Consider the following 22,527-nt stretch of genomic DNA (forward strand, 5'->3'; position numbering starts at 1 on the left):
ATAACCCACTAACTACTGCAAGGAGTAAGAATACAGACTCTAGGCAACTTTACTGCAATTCATTAAGAAATTGCTTTTAGACTTGTTCTAGCATTGCAGACATCTAAAGATAGAGCATACTTGCCTGCAGGAGATGGAAACTGATAACCAGGAGGCTCAAGTTTTCGCTGTAAAACTGATGTTTCCAGCAGGACTGTCTCCTTGCATCAAATCTCTGCTGTGAAAACATCCTCAAGCTGATCAGTACCAGCTGGCACTGAGGGGGAAAGAGGAAATGCTACTTGTGGCAAAGTACCATAAGGCACAGATCTTACCTCCACTTTAGAAACACTTCTCAGCACTGAGTTCTAGTTAAACAGCTGGTATATTGCCCTGGCAGGATGAGCATGCCCTCAGACCCTTTTGGTACTTTCATTAACTGTAATTTATGATAAATCATGGCAGAAAAAAAATAACCTTCAAACTGAGTCTGCACTGAGCTACCTGTATCTTTTGCAAAGAGTGAGACAATACTTCGAGTTATTACAATGTGTAGAATGAACTTTTATTTTCATTCATCCTTCATTAATACCATACAATTAGATAGCAGTATCTGGAAAAAAAATAAACTTGAAATAATTTAAAACAGAAGGCACAGAAAACCAAACCCAACTATCAGCTACAAGAGAAAGGGAAAAAATGTTTCAGGAAGCGAATTTATTCTGAAACGTTTTATCGCTAAATATTCTGATCAAAAGCTACAGCACACAGAAACAAAACTGCACAGTATAAGCTAACCCATGCTTTTGTTACATATAACATATAAAAGGAAAACAAAATCTAAAAATATCTTTGCAGAATTTTGAATGAAAAGTGTAATTTTTAAAATAAAAAATATTAAATCTAATACATATGTCAAAAACTTCCCTAAAGTCTACACTAAGATGTACTTTACAAAAAAGTCTGCATTAAGGGCAAAGCATACAGTTAAACACCATCTGAGGATGGGAGAAAACTTGTTCTCAGATTAGTTAAGAGTATCAAATAAATTTGGTGTTTGTTTCAGAAACAAGGATTCTCACTACAGTAATATACTGGAGAGGACATTCTTTTGTATTTTAGTATTATGAAATGAAACCGATAGTATACATTACAGAGAGGAATAAACCCACTTCACTTACATGAGCTTTTTACTTTTTTTTCTTTTTCTTTTTTTGCAAAAGAGTAACTTCATTTCTTTTGAAAACAAAGCTACTGGAATTAATGACATGCGATAATATGCCCCAATATTATACCAGCTAAGTCCGAAAATAAAGTTCATGCTTCACAATTGAAATATGCTGTGACTCTCAAATACATTCTCTGGTAATTAATAATACAATACAGAGGTCATTCAGAAAATCAGTTCCGGTTGGGAACCTGGTTTATAAATGAAGCTCTTTTGCAAATACTGAGAACACTGACAACGCACAGGGTTAGCTCCAGGTCAGCACACTTTCCTGTGCTCCACCCGTCTTTTCTTACACAAATGTGTGCTTAGCCTGCAAATATCATGGAAAGGCAAAGTCTAGAAGTTACAGGTTCGTTTGTAAAAATACTAAATACAATCCAAGACAAATAGTGTTACCGACAACTTAATAGCAGGTGCTCTCTAAAGGGAAAAAAAAATATCTTGAAATGCAAAAGAGATCGTTTCAGCATTTGATATCAAGGCATTTGCACATTTGTCAGCAGATGACAGAGTAAGAGTGAACTTTGCAGTTGGACTTGAAATCAAAGAGTCTTCCTTCTAGCCTGCCCACCTGTAAACCATAACATATGGTTTCTTAATAGCTTGCTTTTTTCCCTGGAAATAATTCTCTCATTTAGAAAGTACAAGTCAAAGTATTGTTTCCACACTTCAATAAAGACAGCTGACAACTACAATAGAAATGGTAAAAATGATCTTCATAAAAATGTTCATCAAAATTCTCTGACATAGCAAAACATTCATTTGTGAAGTAAAGTCTAATACTGCAAGCCATTTACTCAAAGGCGACCTTGGGCACGTGTATTCTTGCCAGCATTGCAATGGAAATTACTTCCATATTTCTTGTCATTATAGGGTACAAACTCTGTAATATATTAAAGTTTCCTAACAAAGAGTCCAATTATTGCACTTTATAAAAATTCCAGTAATATCAGGCTTTTGTCCTACTTTTCTATGAACACTGATGCCCTGCAAAAAAAATCTGGGGGACCAAGTAATTTCTGATGAGTAAGATGGAATACTTGAATCAGTCTGAAATATGGAATCAAAATTGGAAAGGCTTACAAAATGAAGAGATGTACCTTTGGAAACAGGTTTTGATTCATAGCAGCAGTAAATGTGTCATTCTGGAACTGACACATGTTCTCTTTGTAGGGAAGAGCGGTCACATGAATATTACATTTATATATCATATATAACTTGAGGACTGTGCAGAGAAACCCAAAGAACTGCTAAGTTCTTCTGCTGACTCTACAAGCCTGATGAGAAAAACTCAATGACAACCATACTGGAGTGGGAGTTCCTCTGTGAGTTTGTGTACATTTGCATTTGTGTCAGCAACAGATACAGCAAACAGAAAAGGCTGGAAAAATATACAGAGTAAGTCTGAGAGGCCTGTAAAAAAGGAAAATACAGCAGTTTTGGCCCTGCTTATAACCAGCTGTATTAATAGGGGAAAAAAAGATAGAGGAAATTTTTGTGCTAGCTATCTAGAAGAAGATGCTGCTTTGAACAGAAGTGATTCACACATCTATATGAGGCTTCCAGGCCAGCAAATCACAGTTAAAGTCACTTTGTTCCTCTGCTCCTTCAGCATGGGAACGAGTGCAGAATGGCTCATTCCAACCGTGGATAGTCCATTTACAGCAACAATCATATCACCACACCTAAAAAAACACAAGAAGAAAAAGAAAAAATGACATTATGAGTCCTGCTCTGCTGTAATTAGCACACACCAACAAACAGCACTGCACTGCTGGGGTTTGCATCAGGCTGGAATGGTAGCTAAAAAAACCCAAAGGGGTTCAAATTTTAAGTCTGTCCTACTACTGATAGATATATCTGCTTATTGCAGGAGTGTTGGACTAAATGACCTTTACAAGGTCCCTTCCAACTTTAAAAATATTCTAGAATTCTCTGAAACTCATCTGGGAAATTCCCAAACTGCTAAAATTCAATTCTAATACAAAGTTCTGTATTAAGAACAGACCTAGAGGGAAACGTGAAAAAAGCGAGCTGGAAAGACCTAATGGAGTCAGGAGAAGATAATGAGGTAGCACGTGCATGACAGAAGCATTTCTGTTTGTTTGTGTGGATTATAGCACATTTACACCAAACATGCCTTTACTGTAGGAGGTGTAAGTAAAGATACTTATGGTTACCAACCAACCACATTCCAACCGAGAACCTTGTTTTCAGTGGCTTATGATTTTGTCAAATATAACTGTTTGGCTTGAAATCTCCCTCAGCAGATGGTTCAACTGAGAAGTTGGAGCATCTCTGTGGTTTTGAAGCAGGGAAGAGAAATTTTGGAAGGTGCTGCTTGCTGGCCCTGAGAAAACTGACCTCAAAGGGTTAAGTTTTGTTTTTTTCAGACACTCAAGAGAAACTTCAAAAAGGCACCTAAGCCCTTCCAATGTTGAGCTTGTTCCATCTCCAGACATCTCTTCTTTGTGACTTGAGCGTGGTGTTTGGCATTCCCCAGAGCAGTTGAACATGACCTGGGAGATCAAACGGGACTTTTCCTGAAACTGATCTTCCCAGTTATTGGAGGCACCGAAATGGGTGGCAAAAAGATGCTTTCCTGAACTCTCCCGGTGCCCTCCACCTGGCTAGAGCAGAGGAAGAGGATGCAGTGTGACCAGTCAAATGTGCGTTCAGAAGTCCTTCTCTGTCAGAACCAAGGAACCACATCACCCAAACCACAATGCTACGGTTCACTGAGTGGCATCTCACTCACCCAGCCTTTCTGCTGAAGTCATTTCACCTTCTATAAAATCACACTAGACAGATCATGTAAGCAGAAAACTGTCTAAACTATTCAGCTGTAAAGTTATTTACTACCTTCCCTTCTAGCCTAACAAAACATTTAGATTATTTAAACAAAACAGAACAGCTTTAAAGAGACCTGCCCCACAATAACTCAAGATGCAGATTCTAAGGAGCTCTCCCTTATTAATGGCCCATTTTTAAGTCCATATTCTCAGCGAGACAGTACATTTGAACCAAGGGTACTATATCACAATATCACACGAGCATCTTTTCCTTTCTTTACAAGGGGCTAAATGTGACCATGCCCACTCTTCCCCCGTTCTTAGGAATAATGCTTGAATTTCCATTTGTGTGAAGACTTCTAGTTATTAAGCCCTCAACCTGAAATTATTTGAGTTGAACTGAGATCTTTACTTTAATCCAAACTGTTCCACAGTTGGAAAAAAAAAAAGTAATTTTGTGTTCAGCCAAGTTATTTTTTCATTTATTTATTTAGCCATTGAACTGAAAAATCAATTACTGTCAAGGCTCTAAGCATAAGCACATTTTTTCCTAAGTTACTTTGTAAGCAAATCTACATGTAAAAATCATGCCATGAAACTTCAAGTTGCATATTCTTGACTGCCACCTTCACAAAATCAAGTTTATGAACAAGAGAAACTTAAATAGGAATTTTAAGTCCTAGTTCTGAACTAATCCTACACGAGGCTAAGATCTGTATCTGGATACTAGACCTAGGGGTTGCATCCAAACATAACGTGTAAGTAAAATCATATAATTTTTAAGGTTAGAAGGGACCTCAGGAGGTCTGCAGTCCACCTTCTGCTGCAAGCAAGGTCAGCTGTAAGATCTCACCAGGACTCTCAGAGCTTTACCCAGGTACGTCTCAGAAACCTCTAAGGGCAGAGACTACACAACTTATGCCACTACCTGACCATCCTCAGGGGAAGTAGTTTCTCCTTACAGTCTCAACCTTGTTTGTTCAGTTTGTGCCTGCTGTCTCTCATCCTCTTGCCCTGCATCACTGAAAAGCTCGGCCTCTGTCTCCTTGATAATCTTCTTCTATGTACTGGAAGAGGCTGTTGGCTGCCCCTGAAGCCCTCTCCTTGTGGGGCAAGTGCTCCAGCTCCTACCACCTCAGGGGCCTCTGCTGAACTTGCTTCATTTATCAGTGACTTTCCTGCCAACTAATGACTCTCAGGGCACTGCCATGGAGACTTGATTCCTTAACAATCTTCTCAGAGATATTTTTCATCTACTTTCTTGCCCTTCCATTAAAGCAGCAGCACCCATCTTCAGTACCAGGGTTTCCAGCAGTGGCTTCAGAAAGTTATATGAAAGGACAAGAGATTTTTCCCTACTTTACAGAGATAAGTTCTCATTTCTAGCTGTTCTCTAGGAAGACAAAAGCTAGCTAGTTCTGCACATATACATTGCATTTCTCTTGGCCTAAAGAAGAAATCTACAGGGAGCTGGAGACAGCAGGTGACATCAGCACCACAGCTGGGGAGGAGCACAGGAGAGGCAGAGATGTCAGCACAACCATTCTCTCTGACAGATATCCCTTCCCTGTTAATTCCCTGCATCACACTCATCAGGGAGGCAAAGCGCTACAGGGCTGCACGATCCCCCAGCACAAGATCCTACAGTGTATTTCCTTAAACAATTAGTTGCACCAGCATGTAACTATTTAAAAGTGGTTTGTTGCTGTTATTACTATTAGTATTTCTACCACTATTATATTAGCTTACTTTAATCTTCCATCAAAGTACGCAGGAGTCCCAAGAACAATGGTTTTAATGAAGAAAGGCTGGTTTGTGTGGTTCTCCTCATAGCCACCGACGATGCTGAAGCCCCAGCTCCCTAAATTGCTCCGCCGCAGTACTACATCATGGCAGCTATGTAGGCAGCTGTGGAATGGAAGCACAGGATAGCAAGAGAAAAAGCCATGTATAATTTTACAGTAGGCACAACATCTGCTGTCTCACCATTACCACTGTGTTAAGTGTGCAAGAGAAGGGGAGGGATGGTGATTAGACTTCTGTTCCCAGAGTAATTTTGCAGTATTCAAACCAATTACCAAAAAACCCCACAATCTTGAGACAGGAAAGTGTTTTAAAAGAAATAATGCAGTGCTAGAACAATTACTTAAACACAGTTAACTCTGTAAACTGACAGTAATAGAACAGCATTTTAGAGCTTTTGCAGGTGGCAACAATGTGGGTGGAAAATTGATACCTGATGTGTTTAGTTTGAGAGTCAAAAATGCAGAGTGTTTTTCTTCCACCCCCAGTCAGTTTATGCTTTTTCTACTTTAAGTAAAAATTAAAATTCCATACACAATCTTTTTTACCTCTGAACTGATGCATCACCAGTAATGAAAATATACACGACTAATCATTTTATTACACAGAACGTGAATAATTCAGATCACGCTTTACTAACTGTCCTGCTATATGGTATCTTCTCTAGTGAAAATTAATTCTTGCCAATGAAGTTGACAATGACCGTAACTAAAAAAAGAACCAAAAAACCCCTCAAAACACAGACATTAACTTTTGAGTAAAAAGAGGCCAAGTTCTTTACTATTTTTAAGAACAGCAGCACAACGCATAACATAACTTTAGGAGCCATACATGGGCATCTGTGGTATAGAAGAAATAACCCACTGCTGAAGCATAGAAAGGAGTACTTTTACCAGAACTGAGAGTTATTTATCGAGATTAGGTAACTTATTTATACTTGAATAAAAGAGAAATTAATTGACAGTTAAACTAAGAAAAAGTGAAATCTCTGGAGGACCAATGCATAGTTAGTTCTGTTATCTTTTGCTGCATTCTGCTACCAATCTGTCTGGTTGTTGTTTTGGTTTTACGCTTAAAGTACAGACCTCGTAACTCTATCAGAGAGAAAGGAATTAACCTGCATGCCCTGACTGAAGTTAATAACACTATTTGCTATAGCAGAAGCTCTTCTTGATAGCAAGCAATGCCAGAATGAGTTCATAGCTGCAGCCACATGAGAGTGAAAAACGAAGAGTACAAATGAAACATGATGTCCATCAGATTACAGATTACTCAAGGGGAGGGAGCTCACTGCAAACCTTGAAGAGTTTTTGTGTTTGGAAGAGATGGTAGTGGATTCTTGAAAAAAAAAAAAAGATGGGGATTTATAACTATAGGTTCACCTGTGTGTCTATAGTTACATGGCTACAGTCTTGACAAGGGATGCGTCAAGAGTGTCAGAACGGCCAAAGCCTAATCCAATATTCTGAAGTTGAATACTTGGCCTCATAAATTCAGGTAGCAGATTAGCAAAGAGACACATGGGTATACACTTTGTATTTTTATTAATGATTACTCTGGTTTTAGGTATTTTACAGAAAGTTATTATATGATTAAACAATATAAACGATGAATTGTGTTCAATGAGAAGAATCCACATGGGTAGTCACTATGATTTGTGAAGGGACGAACCCAGTCTATTCACCTTTGAGTTTCCCAAGGAAACATTGCTCCTGCTCACAGTCTGCTTCGTAAGCACATTGCCAACGAAATATAGTCAGGCAGGCAGAAATAATGGCAGATGTGTTGCAACTAATAAGGTCTCTGCTTCTTTATCTCTCTTGGACTTAGCTTAAAACAGCTAACTAATTACTCTACTGATTCATTCCATACCTCGGAAGTCCCAGCCACATGACCCACGATGGTGACCAGCTAGCATCATATTCATTTTCACTGATGGTACTCAATTGTTCTTCATTAGCCTGGGGCTGTTCTTCTACAATCTGGACTTCCAGGGCTTTCAGGGCAACTATGGAAGAGGCAGCACTAGCTTTCAGCATGGCCACAGCCTCGCTGTGACTCAGGTTAGTCAGATCGATGCCGTTGATGTTCAGCAGTACATCACCTGTTCAAAGGCACAAGTGAGACCACATCAGTCTGACAGTCCTTCCTACTGACAGCACCTCCCATGCCACAGTTTCATTTCATACTGTGTTTTTTGGACCTGAGACAGTCTGAATTAACAGACTGGGAATGTGAACAGCGCTGAAGCCTTACATTGAGAGTTTGAAACATTAACGTATTGAACTATTAAGCTGGATTGGTATAATTTATTTCCCCATAACACATCAAATACTGTGGCTTTTATTGTATATTGCCCTGAAAATTTGAAATAGAAATTACCTAAGCATTTCACCAGCTCGGCTGCAACTGCTACTGCAGATGCCATGACAATTGTTTCCAGTAGTGGATCTTATGTTCACTCTAACCTTAAAAGTGAAGGAAGAATACTGGAAGGAGCAACACAGACACCTCAAAGTAACCTAGTTTTGTAGATAAGCAGGGTTCCACAGAGTGTTTTAAGTTATCCGGGTTTTAACTTGTTACTTGGGAGAAGAAAATGGAATTCAAAATCTACTGGAAAGTTTGGTATAAAACCCAGTTAATTCAAAGAAAGAAACTGAGCATCCCTACGAAGATAATATGGAAAGAGTCAAAGCCACTAAATTAAAAATTAACTGCCAAAATTAAAATTTAACTTCATAGTATTTTTTAAAAGTCTCAGGATGAAAACAAGAATGTTACTAACTATTGAAGCAGCAACAGTTTCCTTTTTTTACACAATGTCTCACCAATGAAAGCCAGAAAAAACAAAGCAAAAGTGTGAACACCTGGATCACATTTGGAATGAGACTCAGTTTTTAAAAGGTTTTTCCTCCCAGTAGCTGCTGTGGCTACTTTAATGTTACACAATGAAAGAACAATAGTACTTCTTCTATCAAGTGTGTTTTTCATCATAGTACAGAAAAAGAAAGCATACCTGCTGGTGTGTGGGTGTAAATCTCCCTCTCTTGGGAGCATATAAGGATGCTCCCACACTGTTCTTTTTAAATGTACAATCTGTGAAATTTTTTTCCTAAATTTCTTTCCTAAAACATTCTGTAATTCTGTGGACTGTGAATTGCAGATATATTACAGGTAGTCTTTGTTTCACATACAATACGTTTTAATCATCAAATGCTTTCCTATCAGTCACGCAGGACTGCCTTCACCTATGCTGAGTCTAACCTCCATCTCCTTGTTCCCTTCTGCAAAGCCAAGGAATAAGGGCAGGTGCTGCAACACTCCTGAAGACCAGCAAACTCAAGAGAACGCATTTGGGAACCGGGATCAACACTGATGTGGCTTCTGAGGTAAACTTAGCATGGGTAAACTGTGGCCTGTCATCAGAGCATCTCTGCTGTTCAGATATTATACTGGGGAGCAGAGATTTCTTGGACAGAGATGTGGTCCTGCCCACTATATTAAACACAAAACCAGGATGTGTGTGCTACAGAGCAAAGCATCCCACCAGACCAGTAATCAGGGAATTACTGCCAGCTTTAAAGAATTTAACCAGACATTTCCTGGTCTTATCTGCTTCCTCTGCTATCACACTCTAAACATCCCCTTCCCAGAAAAGGTGGAAGTGCGATACTAAATACTGTATTTCTATTACTGAATCATGAAGAAAAGCATCCATAAGCATTTCCCTACATCTGTGGAAAGGCTTTTTGACACCACCTGACTCCACAGAATGTAGTCATCAGAAAGCAATGAGAGGTCACCCATGGTACCAGGGAAGTCAAACCCCACCTCGTTTAATCCTGCCGTCTCTTGCCAAACATCCGTGAGGCTGCACACTTGTCACAAAGATGGGCAGTTCGCCACTTTTGCTGCCTCTGCCTCCTGCCACTGTCATTCCCAGAGATTCATGTGGCTCTTTTTTCACAGTAATGTGCTTTTCTTGGCATGTAACACACTGGGAGAGATCCTGTTTGATAAGGATAAATAACATTGTTAAAATTAAGGAAAAAAACAACCAAACAAAACCCAAACTCCAGAACAAAACACAACTAAATACACCCCAGAACTACACTTTAGCACTTTAACAGAACAGTTTAGAAGGACTAAGTAGTGGAAATCAGCTTTGGCTGAATTTCCTCAAGATCAGACTACCTCTCCCTAAAAAAAACCCAAACTAAAATAAAACCCAACAAAACCCCCATGGCATGTAGATACTTAAATATAGATGGAAAGTTTATAAAGGCCTATCTTGAAAATTTCAGTCTAGTTTTAATTAACATCCTACACTGGAACAGGCTCAATTTTAGGACGACACTATAAATTCATATGGTCAAAAGATGGCAGACAAACCAGAAACAAATCTTTTCGTGTCATGGTGAACATCAGCATTACTTAACTTGTCAGTAGAATATGTCCCAGAACTACAAAGAAGCTCCTAAGAAATGAACACACATGTGTTTTCATGATGACAATAAGAGACCCTTTAAAGCCCTTATACATCATGTTTTCTTTTGCAGCTGGTATGTAGACTCTCCAGAGCACAAACTAAGGCCAATTGATGCTAATCAACTTCTTAACAGTGAGAAGTTGTATTTTTCTAACTACAAGAACATCTCAAGCAGAGGCTTTATTCCTGCAGTCTTCCAGATAATTTGACATTAGCTTCATGACAGTCTCCTCATTTTGCCTTTCTCTCCCTGCTTGAGACAATGCAGAACTCAGCGTCTTGCAGCCAGGACTGTTGACTCACAGAGGAGATGACACATTCCTCCAACATGCTCTTTATAAGCTGGATCGTGGACACCACACCTCCTGTCCTTCCTGGTTGAAGGTAGCACAGTGGCAACAAAAACATAACATTCTTGAATGACAGTTCTTCCATGCAAGAATAACACATGAATCACTGTCTTAGACAAGGAAGGTCTAACAACTACAGCTGTATGAGCTCATAGAACTTGCTTCTTTCACTGCAGTCCACAAATCCCAAAACATACTGAAAAGCTGTTGTGTGTCTTTTGTTCCCAATCCAGACACGATGCAGGACCTGAATACTTGGAAGTCATCACAATTTTTTTTCATTAGGTGAAAAAGAAGATATAATCCTTTCTTCTAGTTTTGCCTTGCTACACACTTGGACCATCACATGAGTAAAATGGTATTTATACCTCCCAGAAGGAGAAACACCAACCTTATGTGAGTTAGGTCTGCTGTGAAACAGCTGCTGGGACTGGTGTTGGTGTGAGTTGCTGTTGTGAGTTCCGGTGTCTCGGATAATACTGACTGTCTGTGACTTCAGGGGTCTAGAGATGATCAAGTTGACTCTCTCCCCACTAGCCTGTTGAATACATAAGACGAAGTCATCAAGTTTGATAGGATATTGATTGTTAGAGAGGGAGGAAAACATGAAAAAATGTGAAACGAGACAACAGCAGAACTTATTTTCCAGTTCCTGCTTGGACTGCACAGTTCCCTACTTGCTTCTTTTTGCAATTCTCCCCAAAGTGGAGGGGATATTAACACTCTTCCTTCACCTCTGATGTTACCTCTACATCAAGTGGAAATCCCTTGTCAAAAGGACCATTTTTCAGTTTGTGTTACAAAGTTTCAAACCTTAAAATTCACCCCATTCCATTTGCATTCTTCATGAACTTCAGCAACACACAGCAATAAATGGAAGAAATGCCTGTGTGATGGCTCCAGATCTGCAGATTTTGGTCAAAAGCTCTGAACACCTCTGGTACTTCCCAAAGACACGTCCAAGAAAGACATTATAGATGAGCAGACCATCAAATTCTGGAGTTTGGGGAATATCAGGAGACTCAGTTACCAGATGTTAAATAAAACATCAACTCTTTCTATTGCTGCAAAACCACACCTTAATAGATAAAATTTACCCAATGTTAAATTTCAATCACTCTATATAAAAATTGGGAATTGAAATTACAGTTCCCAAGATCATTGTTATTTTCCTTTCACTGCAAGGAGAGTTCTTAAAATTATTCCTGAAACAAATATTTACTACTCATTTGTATCAGAGTTCTCTGTGTGGTGCTGGGTTAGGCAAAGACGACTGCACTACACTGCAAGAACCTACTACTGGTATATTCCAACTTTCCTAAAAACAGAGCAATTTTCACCAACATCCCATCAGCAGGAAGTAGCAAAGTGCTGCAGCTGTTTCCTTACAGACTGGGAGAAAGGCATAGAGTAAAGGTTTTCCTGTGGGAACAGGGAAGGGTCATACGTCACACTGCATCAAGCTTTGGATAACAGTCGTGTCCAGAGCAGAGCCAGACATGGGGAACAAACCCTTTTGAACACTCAAAAAATGAGTTCTACCATGCAGAACTCATGGAAGACCTATATCAGACTTCCCAGCTGCCACCTGTTGACAGCAAGAAGTCTGACAATTACTTTCCTGTTTCAACTCAATTCCATGCACAGGCAAATCAATACAAAATAAAGCCCACTTTTTCAGAGCTTACTGGCAGATTAAAATACAATACATACACACATAAATAGAATAAAAATAATCCTCTTTTTTTTTTCTCTGCTAAGCAATAGGCTACAATAAGCTACTCTGCTCGCTCACATGAGCCATTTTCTAACCTTCAGGCTGCATGCCAGGGAAGGCTAACACACTTTTCACTTCTGAGGAGGTGATGTTCATCTGTTAGTTGCGAAAGCAGATCCTGTTCTGCGCTATTATTTCCAGAACATAGATCACTGCAATTTGTACTGCCACAGGCTTTTAGGCATTACATGACTGATTCTGTCTGGGACAGACTCTACCCCAGGCTTTGCCCGAGAAATAAAGCTGAGCTCAGGTAGGGAATGCAAATTACCTGTATAACCTGAGCAGCAAGCTCTGGCGTCCCATGCTTCAAGTCATGTCCATTAATTGCAAGTACGCGGTCGTTGCTGCAGAGCCTGCCATCCTGAGCAGCCAACCCCCCTTCCAAAAGGTCGAGAATAAAAACTCCTGGCTCATCCGTTCTGCGCACGAGCTTAATGCCGAGCTGCTCGCTGGAGTCACGCTTGTGCAGCGTCACTTGGAAGCTGTCCTCCCGCAGGGAGCTGGGGGTGTCCCCGTGGTTGTGTGTGCGGCTGCCGAAGCGCCTCTCCCTCAGCACTGTGAGGTGCAGCACTGAGCAAGGCTGGGAAAGCACAGCTCGAGCATGGTTGTGAGACACGTTGCTGATGTCAAAGTTGTTGACCTGCAAAACAACAACAACAAAAAAAATATAATCAGAATGATATTGTTCCTGGTTATGGAAATAAAGTCCTTTCCTTTCCGAAGTAAATTCACTCACTGCTAAACCAGCCTTAGAGCAACCTACATATCTGACCCTAACAGACTTCCTCTCTTGTCCTTCCATCATCTCCTGCAAACTCATATTGGCTGCTCAATTAAAAAATTTATTTTTAGGTTGGAAAAGACCCTTAACATCATGAAGTCCAACCGTTAACCCAGCACTGCCAAGTCCACCACTAAACCATGTTCCAAAGTGCCACATCTACAAGTCTTTTAAACACCTCCAGGGATGGTGACTCCACCACCTCACTGGGCAGCCTGTTCCAGTACTTAACAACCCTTTTGTGAAGAAATTTTTCCTATCTAATCTGAACTTGGTACACCTTTAGGCTTTTTCCCACAAAAGTGACAACATCTTTCTTGCAGTGAACACCCTATGCCATCACAGGCCAGGGGTTTTGTTCTTCCTTAGATCTTTAACACTGTTTGTTCTCCAGGCCAAGAACTTTGGCTTTCAGTGTCAAGCCCAGCATCACTTAAAACTGTAAAATAATAGCTATAAAAAGAATACATAAAAATCTCTGAAGCAAGCTTGTGTCTTACAATAAGCAGTACCTCCACAACATGAAAAAAAAAAACCAACAAACCTCAGAATCCAGAATAATGAAATTTGTTTATTAGGATTGTGGAAAAAGGTGGTTGTCCTAATTCTCAAGTCTTAGTGCGAACTTTGGTGATTTTCCACAGACTTTACCTAGGTCAGAGTTTAAGACTTCTAAGCTGTACCCCTCAAAATCCAGTTGTAAATGACAAATGAATTAAACTTTCCTGCCTTACAACTAAGAATTGTGTTTGTTATATGGCCCACTGATACAAAGATCAGTAATCTTTAGTCATTTCTTGCAGAATAAGGTAAGAACTGACAGTGCAATGAGATTTGGCAGAAAAAAGAAACACCACAAAAAATCAGCACAAGAGCTGTGTTTGCCTTGTCCCGTAAAAAGGGATTCAAAGTCAACACTAAAGCTTCACCCTTAGAACATACTACTGTGCCTTAGTGGAGGAACCCCTGCCCTGCAATTTCAGCAGACAGAAACTAACATCAAATGATCTACACTGATCTGCCTTACCTGTGCCTTCTAATGCTCCCCATTGCAACCTCAGTAAAAATATAAACTTGCAGCTTCTCACCATCTAATAGCAATATTAAAGCTTAAAATGTCTGAAGAGAAAGGACCTAGAAATCTATGTACAACAGCTGCCGCATTTACATCACACATCTGAGCTGAGGGGCTCCGAGAGGTCTGTGCCAAACCATTTGGCCGTGGTAGTTTCAGAATGGTGAAGGGGCACTGTACCCTCACTGAGCCACCCCCAGCACAAAGCCCAGCACAAAGCCACTGCTGCCAGCGGCACCATGAGCTCAGACACCAAACCATGGTCACGTCCTGCTCTGCTACTGCCCTGAGATAGGCTGTAACCCTGGGCAAAGGGAAGAGGGGCATAGCTAGGAGAAATAACATTTAGAGCTGCTCCCCACAAAAACCACTACAGCTCATCCATCAGAGCCCTTAAATTAAGTCCAGTTTTATTTTTAGCTGTCTCTAGCTAAAGTAAATACATAAAATACGGAAGCATTCAAAGGGCACAAAGAATACATGCAATAAGATGTAATTCTTCTTTCTACAAGGCAGTTCACAATTTCAGAATAAAACAGCCTTAGCATTTCTTGGGGAAAGAGATTCTCATTAGGACATGCTTTATGAGAATTACAGTCACAGTCCAGCATAAAAAAGAGACAATTTGTAGAGCACTTTGAAAATGTTAGGCACCTATCTGTACCTTGCAGACAACATAAGCTTTTATGTAGCTGTTACAAAATGCTGTTCCCACAGATCTTAAAAGGGTAATACTTCTCATTTGACCGGGCAAGAAACTGCTGAGTTTCACCTCATAGTCCTTTCTGGCTTTCTTTTAGACCTTTACTGCTCATAAAAGTCCCTAAAGACATTTTCAGAAATATCAAACCAAAGTATGCATGGTGGGCTGCATCTGACTGTACCCAACTACAGACGCCAGAGAATGAGTCTGGTCATTTTAATATAACAGCTCAGCACATGTACAGGTAAATTCAAAGAAATAAAGGTATTGTAACTTCCAAAAAGTCTGGCTTTTAACCTCTGTACCTCTCCCTTCGAAACCCCCCTAGCATCTGACAGCCCCACTGCCAGCATGTTGATAGGGAAGGCTCACTGCAGTGTGTAAATTCCTATTTACAGTCAATGTACTGCCATTTATGGCCTTGGAAACTGTAATTGACACCTACCCAAATAGCAGGAATTTCCAAAGCTTCACTGGCGCTCAAACTCTCTATTCTGTCAACCAAGTGGAGCCCTTAGTATCAAAATAAATGAGGCAGCATTCAATCAGTGTCTGCAATTACTTGTTGAAAAGACAACATTTTGGAAACCTCTTGGGTTGTTTTCTCGGCCAGACACTATGCTAACACTCCAGGAGAGGAAAAAGGCATGTTTCTCAAAAGGGACTTTATTTTCTGAAGTGCAAACTGATTTCATTCCAAGCATAACTACTGTATTTAAGCTAATTCTATCAGCTTGATTTCAAAACAGTGAAATAAAGAAGGCTGATACTACTTTTGTACTGATCTTAGGCTGCCAGATCAAAAGCAATCATTTTTACTGAAGTACTTTTGAATTGACAGTAATATATTTGTTCCAGGTGGAATGATTAAAAGTACAAAAAAGCTGGAGGACTGTCCTGTTTATGCAGCACTCAGTTACTGCCATTCTTAAGTGTCCTATAAACAATCCCTTTCCCTAACATAAAAATTAAAAGAAAATTGAAAGAATTTGATCTTTTTATACTGTCCGTGGTAGTTACTTAAAACCATAACAAAAATATTCAATCAAAACCAACTTATATTTAAATTTTACTTTTTTTTGAAAATACTTAGTGCACCTTGCTTCAAATCATGCCATTGAAGACTATCACTGACTCTTTCATACATATTGAAAGATGCAGGTCAACTGCCTAGGCTTTTGGAAGATAACAGTGAAGCTAGATTAAAATAGCAGTTTAGATGAAGCCAGCCTTACATTCCACAAATTGCTTTTTATATACAAGTTACGCCAACTTGTTAGCCAGAAATAACTTTGGGTTCCTTCAAAATGCATGCACAAAGTTGAGACAAGGACCAAGTCCCACAGCATTTAAAAACAGAAAAATAAACTTGTATTTTAAGCATTGATAAGAGATGCTAAGGAGGAAAAAATTCCAGGGACTGGCCCGGGAAACAACATAAAGCATGATAGCCAAAACTACTAAAACAACAGGCTTTGCTCTGAATATTAATTTGCCTTCCAACTGATAATTGCAATGCTAACACTGACACAACATAGTCTGACAAGGAAAATCTCCCATCTCATTTTAACAGCAGTTCTGCAAGGAGTGAACAGAAAGCAAGCAGATAGAATACACAATTAGGTTCCATACTTGAAGTATTTGGTCTCCAGCAAGAAGTCTTCCATCTCTGGCAATGATCCCATCTCGATAAACCTCCTGAATGACAATGTTGATCAAAGGTGTTTCATTGCCACCCACTATGCTAATTCCTAATTCGATGTAAGGATTGGACCGATGAATTTCAATAGTAGTGATCTCTCCTTCAGGCAAGGCAGGTGGCTGTTGATTTGCTGCCAATTATTTTAAAAAAGAAAGATGATTAATATCCTTTCTACTTATTCATTTTCAATAAAACAAATCACCAAAGGATAACGTAAGAGAGGCCACAAAGCAGTGGTTTAACAACAAACTAAAGTGCAAATAGATTAGTTCCACTACTTGATGAAACGCCTAGCTTGTTAGAAACAGCTCTCTAATGACTTAGTAGCATCCATGCTTCCTGAAATGGGGTCATTTGGATTGTAAAAGGATACCCGAATCCTTTGGATCCTGTTCCTTATAATAAATTTTATACATTGGGTTGCTTGCAGATTTGCATTTGGTGACGACGATAAAAATGTATTTTAGCGGTTACCTCACGGTAACCTCTTTGTCAGCTGGTTTCACAATTGCACTCGGAGCCACTATTGAGTTACCAGGTCAAGGGAAGAAGCCCATTTCTGAAGCAAACATGGAGACAACTAAAGAAGGAAAAGTGGAATGCCAAAGGATGGCAAATACAGAGGAGAAAGACGGGGACAGGACCACCTTCCTCTGTGGTAAGGCTCAGCACTTCCTCTCTAAAATTCCAGATGCTAGAGGCGTTACTGCTCATTCAGTACAGATGGATGAAGGAGTAACTCAGCTGCCTTTTTGCTCGAGCAGGACAGCACTCCATGTGCAGGAAGGTTGCTGATCCAGTTGGGGGCAAGGAGGAAGAGGGAAACACAAACCTCATCTTAGAAAACAACTTCTGTAATTTTACAGAAATTACACTCCTTCCATCTCACTGTGAGGCCAGTCCTACTAGTAGATTAACATGAACTACTGCACCATGACCATGACATGATACATACCACCATGGTATCTGACACACACCGAGATATTTCTTTCCTTCCTGTGACTTTATCCCAGTTGTAAACTTACACTTAACCAAAACCCAGTAACATTTCTCCAGAAATTGCAAAAGAAAAGAGTCGAAGATGAAGATGCACATTCACAGTTGGTAAGTGACAAGCTCTGACACCACAAATGTTTCCACATCTGATAAGAGAGGCTTGAGAAGATAAGTGATGACATACTGTCTGCTACTGTGTTCTCCTCAAAAGGTGGATTGTCGATGCCGGACTCGTCTGTCCATGTGGGAAGGGCAGGCGAGGTAAAGCTCTGCTCAGCTGGCACTATTCCCTGATCTGCATCTGGAGATAAACTGCTGGGCTGCTCCATCCCACCGACACCACTCTCACCCTCTGCTTCTGCTTGCAGCTTGCTCGTTTTCCTTCTCTCCAGAGCAACCCTTCGATGAGAAGCCCCAGGACACCTGTGAAGACAAGGTTCATACCATACTTCAAGGCTGCAGCCATGTTTGTAGCACAAAATCCCTGAGTACTCCACTGAACAGAATTAGCCTTCTTCAAAGCCACAGCTTTAAACTCATCATAAAAATAAATATTAAACACATTGAATTTTAAGGCCAAAATATGTTTTAGTGGACAGAACCCCAAGATAATACTGCCTTTTCCCCGAAATGTCTACTACTTTTGGCTATGAACTAAATGTGCTCTAACACCTTCTGAATGTGGACTTCATTTGTTATCATTGAATGGTTTGGGTTGGAAAGGGCCTTAAAGATCATCTAGTTCCACCCCTCTGCCATGGGCAGGGATACCTTGCACTAGAAGGTGGATTCTGTACATTTCAGTTTCTTGAAGATAACCTCGCTGAAAAGACTAAACAAGACTGGCAAAAAAAGCCACATAAGAGAAGCCCCTTTCAAAGCCCCTTTCAAAGACAGGTTTGGAGACCCACTGAAGCAATCTTTTTTCACCTTAGTAAGTATCATATTTTCCTGGGGTTGAGGGAGGAAAGAGATGAAAATTTTACCCATATTGCACTAATTGTTAAAATACTAAAAAAAAAATTACACTTGTCTAGGAGTTTGTATGAGAAGTTCAACAAAAGTAACAGCTCTACTCATCATCTCTTGGGCCAGTAGAAGGTGTTTCATTCCCCTTCTATCTCCTGTTTTCTCTGACTTCACACAAGAGGTAAAATTTTTTGCTTTTCCTTATGTAACAATGCTCCCTCAGCATTTGATACTTTTCACTATAAACTCATTTTTGTGAATTTCCATTCTTCTTAATGCAATATTTATTTTTCCTTATGTTTAAGAAAGAAGGGCTACAATGTTGCAAATTCATGGAAAGCCTTCATTTATGGAATAGTCTTGCATTTATGTGTAGATAATTAGATGTGGACACCAATCTTACATCTGCCTCTGTGACAGTTTTGCCAGTGTCTGATAAATCGCTTCTTACAGTATTTGATGTCCTTAAAGCTCCTGCTTCTGAAGCTGCTGACCACCTAAAAACACTCACATTGTAGCAGCGTCAGAAAAAAAAGGAAACACATTCTTGAAAGGACTCACTGTTTGGGAACTTGACAGATTGTTATAACAAAAGAAGCAATTAATTTATTTTTGCAATGGGAGAAGAAATGAGTTAACAGAGTTAAAGGTAGCAGAAGTCTAACCATATCCTAACTTGTTAAACCAGAATATTTTGAGAATCACAATTCTGTTCTGACACTCTGTGAAGGGGATTTGATAATATATGGTTAGAATGTTTCAACATGAGGGATTTTGAAGATAACCTAAAAACAAAGTTTTTAGGTCCAAATAATGTTGATAGACATCACAAATAATGTTGATAGCTTTTGTGACCCCCAGCCATGTTATACATACATAAAGTGATACATATATAGAGATACATAAAAATCATTAAATCATTTATATATATATATATATATATGTGTATATATATATATATATATAAATGATATGCACAGAATGATAGAATGGTTTGGTTTGGAAGGGACCTCAAAGATCACCTAGTTCAAAACCTCCTGCCATGGGCAGGGACACCGACACCTTCCACTAGACCAGGTTGCTCAGGGCCCCATCCAGCCTGGCTTTGAACACTTCCAGGGATGGGGAATCCGCAGTTTTTCTCGGCAACCTGTTCCAGTGCCTCACCACCCTCACAGTAAAGATTTTTTTCCTATTATCTAACCTAAATCTACTCTCTTTCAGTTTAAAGTTATTCCTCCTTGACCCATCACTACATGCCATTGCGAAAAACCCCTCTCCAGCTTTCCTGCAGCCCTTGTAGGTATTGGAAGGTGCTATAAAGTTTTCCTGGAGCTTTTTCTTCCCCATGTTTTGAAGAACAGCAAAAGGTAACCCAAATATGCTCTGAAATATGCATAAAAACATACATTAGAGACAGTTCAATAATAACGACACATTTCAGAAAAAATTTCTTAGGGCTTTCCCCAGAGCAACTGCTGGTCATCTTGTTCTTCAAAGTGAAGAAAAGTGCAAGCATAAAAGATGAAAATTATTTGAAAGGTTATGCTTTGTGAAAAATTTTCTCTGATTTTAATGATTAAACACAACCCTACTTCTTGATTTTGCCCAAGCAATATTTACTACATAAAACCATTGATAGAGTGGTGATCAGCTAAGAAATCTGTTCCGTGGCCAGAGCCATGTAAAACTCAGCAGGAAATTTCTCACATTGACCATTTCACAATGCAAACCTCAAAACCAGAATCCCAAAAAAACAAGAAAAGGAGAGATGCAAACGCTTCCCTCAAAATTTCTAAAATACTTCAACTTGATGGCTTAGCCTCATGCTCCCTCAAATCTTAACTCTGGCAATAGGAAAAAAAAAAAAGGAACAATCTCCACCATCACTCACTTCCGCAGCAACACAGCAAGAGGTAAATGCTCTTGCAGAGGAAATCTCTTGTCTACTGGGAGTTCTGACAGACATGTTCTCCCACACTGCTCCATAAGGATTTAGCACAAAGGCACCCCAACCTGCACATCCTTGCTGTCCCTAAACTGCTCTGCTACAGGAGTGGGGATTTTTCAGCAAAGAGGGGAATGAACTATTCAAAACTGACGCTGTCAGAGGACCACGCTTCAATCCCGCTGAGCCTAGACAGCAGTGTCCAGTGTTATAGACTGCTTCAGCAAACCACATACTCCTTTAGGTATCTTCTACCAAACCACTGTGCTGTAGGCTCTGATTGAGCCAGCTCACAAGGCCTGAGGAAACCAAAGGGCCTGGTGGAGATGGCAAAACACACCTTCCAATTTTATTTTTTTTAAACTGTATCAAACCAGGACAGCACAAAACTCAGCCCTGGAAGCGTCCTATTTCTGTCAAAGCCTTCTAAACCACAGCCAGGTCCTCCTCTACCCTCCTTCACAGAACACATTCTCCCATTTTTACCTGGCAGATGATGAAAGTCATCACACAAAATATAAATAGATTTGAGGTTTATTTTTGCCAATATTGTTTAATTGTCATTTCAAAGGTTAATATGAAGAAACGTAAAGGGCCTTCTGAGCACACCTACTCAGTTCAGTGGAATCCCTTTTGTGCAGTACTGTATGGGGCAAAAAAGAGGAAAACCCCTCCAGATTCTTCCCCAAATTAACCACTAATTGTAACAAACTATGACTTTCAACCTGGTATAGTGCAACTGCATTGCCAGGAAAGTAGTTGTCCAGTGGAGACATTGATTCACAGGATGCCAGTTCTTAGGTCTTTAAACACCGTATGCCTCCTACCAAGCAGCAAAGCCCAGTATTGGTATTCAATCACATCTATAAGGAGATTTTTGACTTCCACTTGCAACTTAAAAACGATTTTTATTAGCAGTAGGAATGTATTATTCACAAACAGCAGAACCATACAGCAGTTGTAACAGTTAACAAGCGCCAATAAACCTCTAAAGGTGCACACCATTACCAATACTGCTATTGTCAAATATCTGGGATAAAGAACATTTTGGACTAAATCTTGTAACAAGTTATGTACACAGATGGGCATCTTGTGATCAAAACAAGCTTTGAAGATTGTATGGGTACAGGAATCCATTCTCATAAAACAAACTGCATAACTAAGGGCTGAATTGAGATTGAAACATGTCTTACAGGAACTGCATTTCACATCTACCTACAACGCCAGAATATCTTAGCTAGAAGCAAGAAAGGCGGGAATGTTTTCTAAAACTTGTAAAAATTATTTCTTTCATGAATCAAAATGCTCAAGAGTAAGATTTCAACTCAAACTATTCTATGATACTAAAACAACTAGCTAAAGCTGGCTATTAACAGGAAACCTGAAGGGCAGTTCTCGGTATGTAAAACAAGCTTCTGCTTATATTCATCAACTTCTTCCTCTCCCCCCTTCAACATCAGTTCTGCAGGGTGACGAAGCATAGCTTTTATCTTCCATTTCTCTTAATTCATATCAGACAGAGAAGAAAAATGGTCTTTTTTGGTTTGTTTGTTTGTGGTTTTTGGTTGGTTTTTTGTTTGTTTGGGGTTTTTGTTGTTCTGGTTTTTTGTTTGTTTGTTTGTTTGTTTTTTTGGCAGCCAAATCTGCTATATTTCTCATTTAAAAGCTGACTTCTTGGAACACTAGCAGCAATCCCTCTTTGCTGATAAAAAGAGCTTTCACACAAAATTGAGATCTAGTTTACAGGGTATTTCTGTGAAATAACAGTAGGAGCTTGAAAAACATATTTGCTCACTGACTACTTACTATAAAGAAAGAATTCATTGTAACTTATGCCATCACCTTCTGCCCAGTCTAGAGGTTTGATAAAAGCAAACACACTAAATAACTTCAAACCAGTTGCACTAAATCATTTTCCAAGCAGGA

At 39.6% G+C, this 22,527-nt stretch overlaps 1 protein-coding gene across 5 annotated transcripts in view; it reads right to left on the reverse strand.

The window, feature by feature from the left end:
- Positions 1-522: 522 nt before the first annotated feature.
- Positions 523-22,527, reverse strand: part of LNX2 (ligand of numb-protein X 2) — a 57,373-nt gene continuing 35,368 nt past the window's right edge. For all 5 annotated transcript variants that reach the window (XM_017818648.1, XM_017818650.1, XM_017818649.1 and 2 more), the window contains exons 3-10: positions 17,869-18,107; positions 16,619-16,818; positions 12,696-13,067; positions 11,039-11,185; positions 9,640-9,817; positions 7,678-7,909; positions 5,752-5,910; positions 523-2,895 (exon numbers count right to left, since the gene is read on the reverse strand). In XM_017818648.1, the coding sequence (XP_017674137.1) occupies positions 2,760-2,895; positions 5,752-5,910; positions 7,678-7,909; positions 9,640-9,817; positions 11,039-11,185; positions 12,696-13,067; positions 16,619-16,818; positions 17,869-18,107 (1,663 nt within the window). In that variant the 3' untranslated portion in view covers positions 523-2,759. The remainder of the gene's footprint in view (positions 2,896-5,751; positions 5,911-7,677; positions 7,910-9,639; positions 9,818-11,038; positions 11,186-12,695; positions 13,068-16,618; positions 16,819-17,868; positions 18,108-22,527) is intronic.

The sequence above is a fragment of the Lepidothrix coronata genome, unplaced genomic scaffold (assembly GCF_001604755.1).
Source record: "Lepidothrix coronata isolate B3197 unplaced genomic scaffold, Lepidothrix_coronata-1.0 Scaffold69, whole genome shotgun sequence".
NCBI lineage: Eukaryota > Metazoa > Chordata > Aves > Passeriformes > Pipridae > Lepidothrix > Lepidothrix coronata.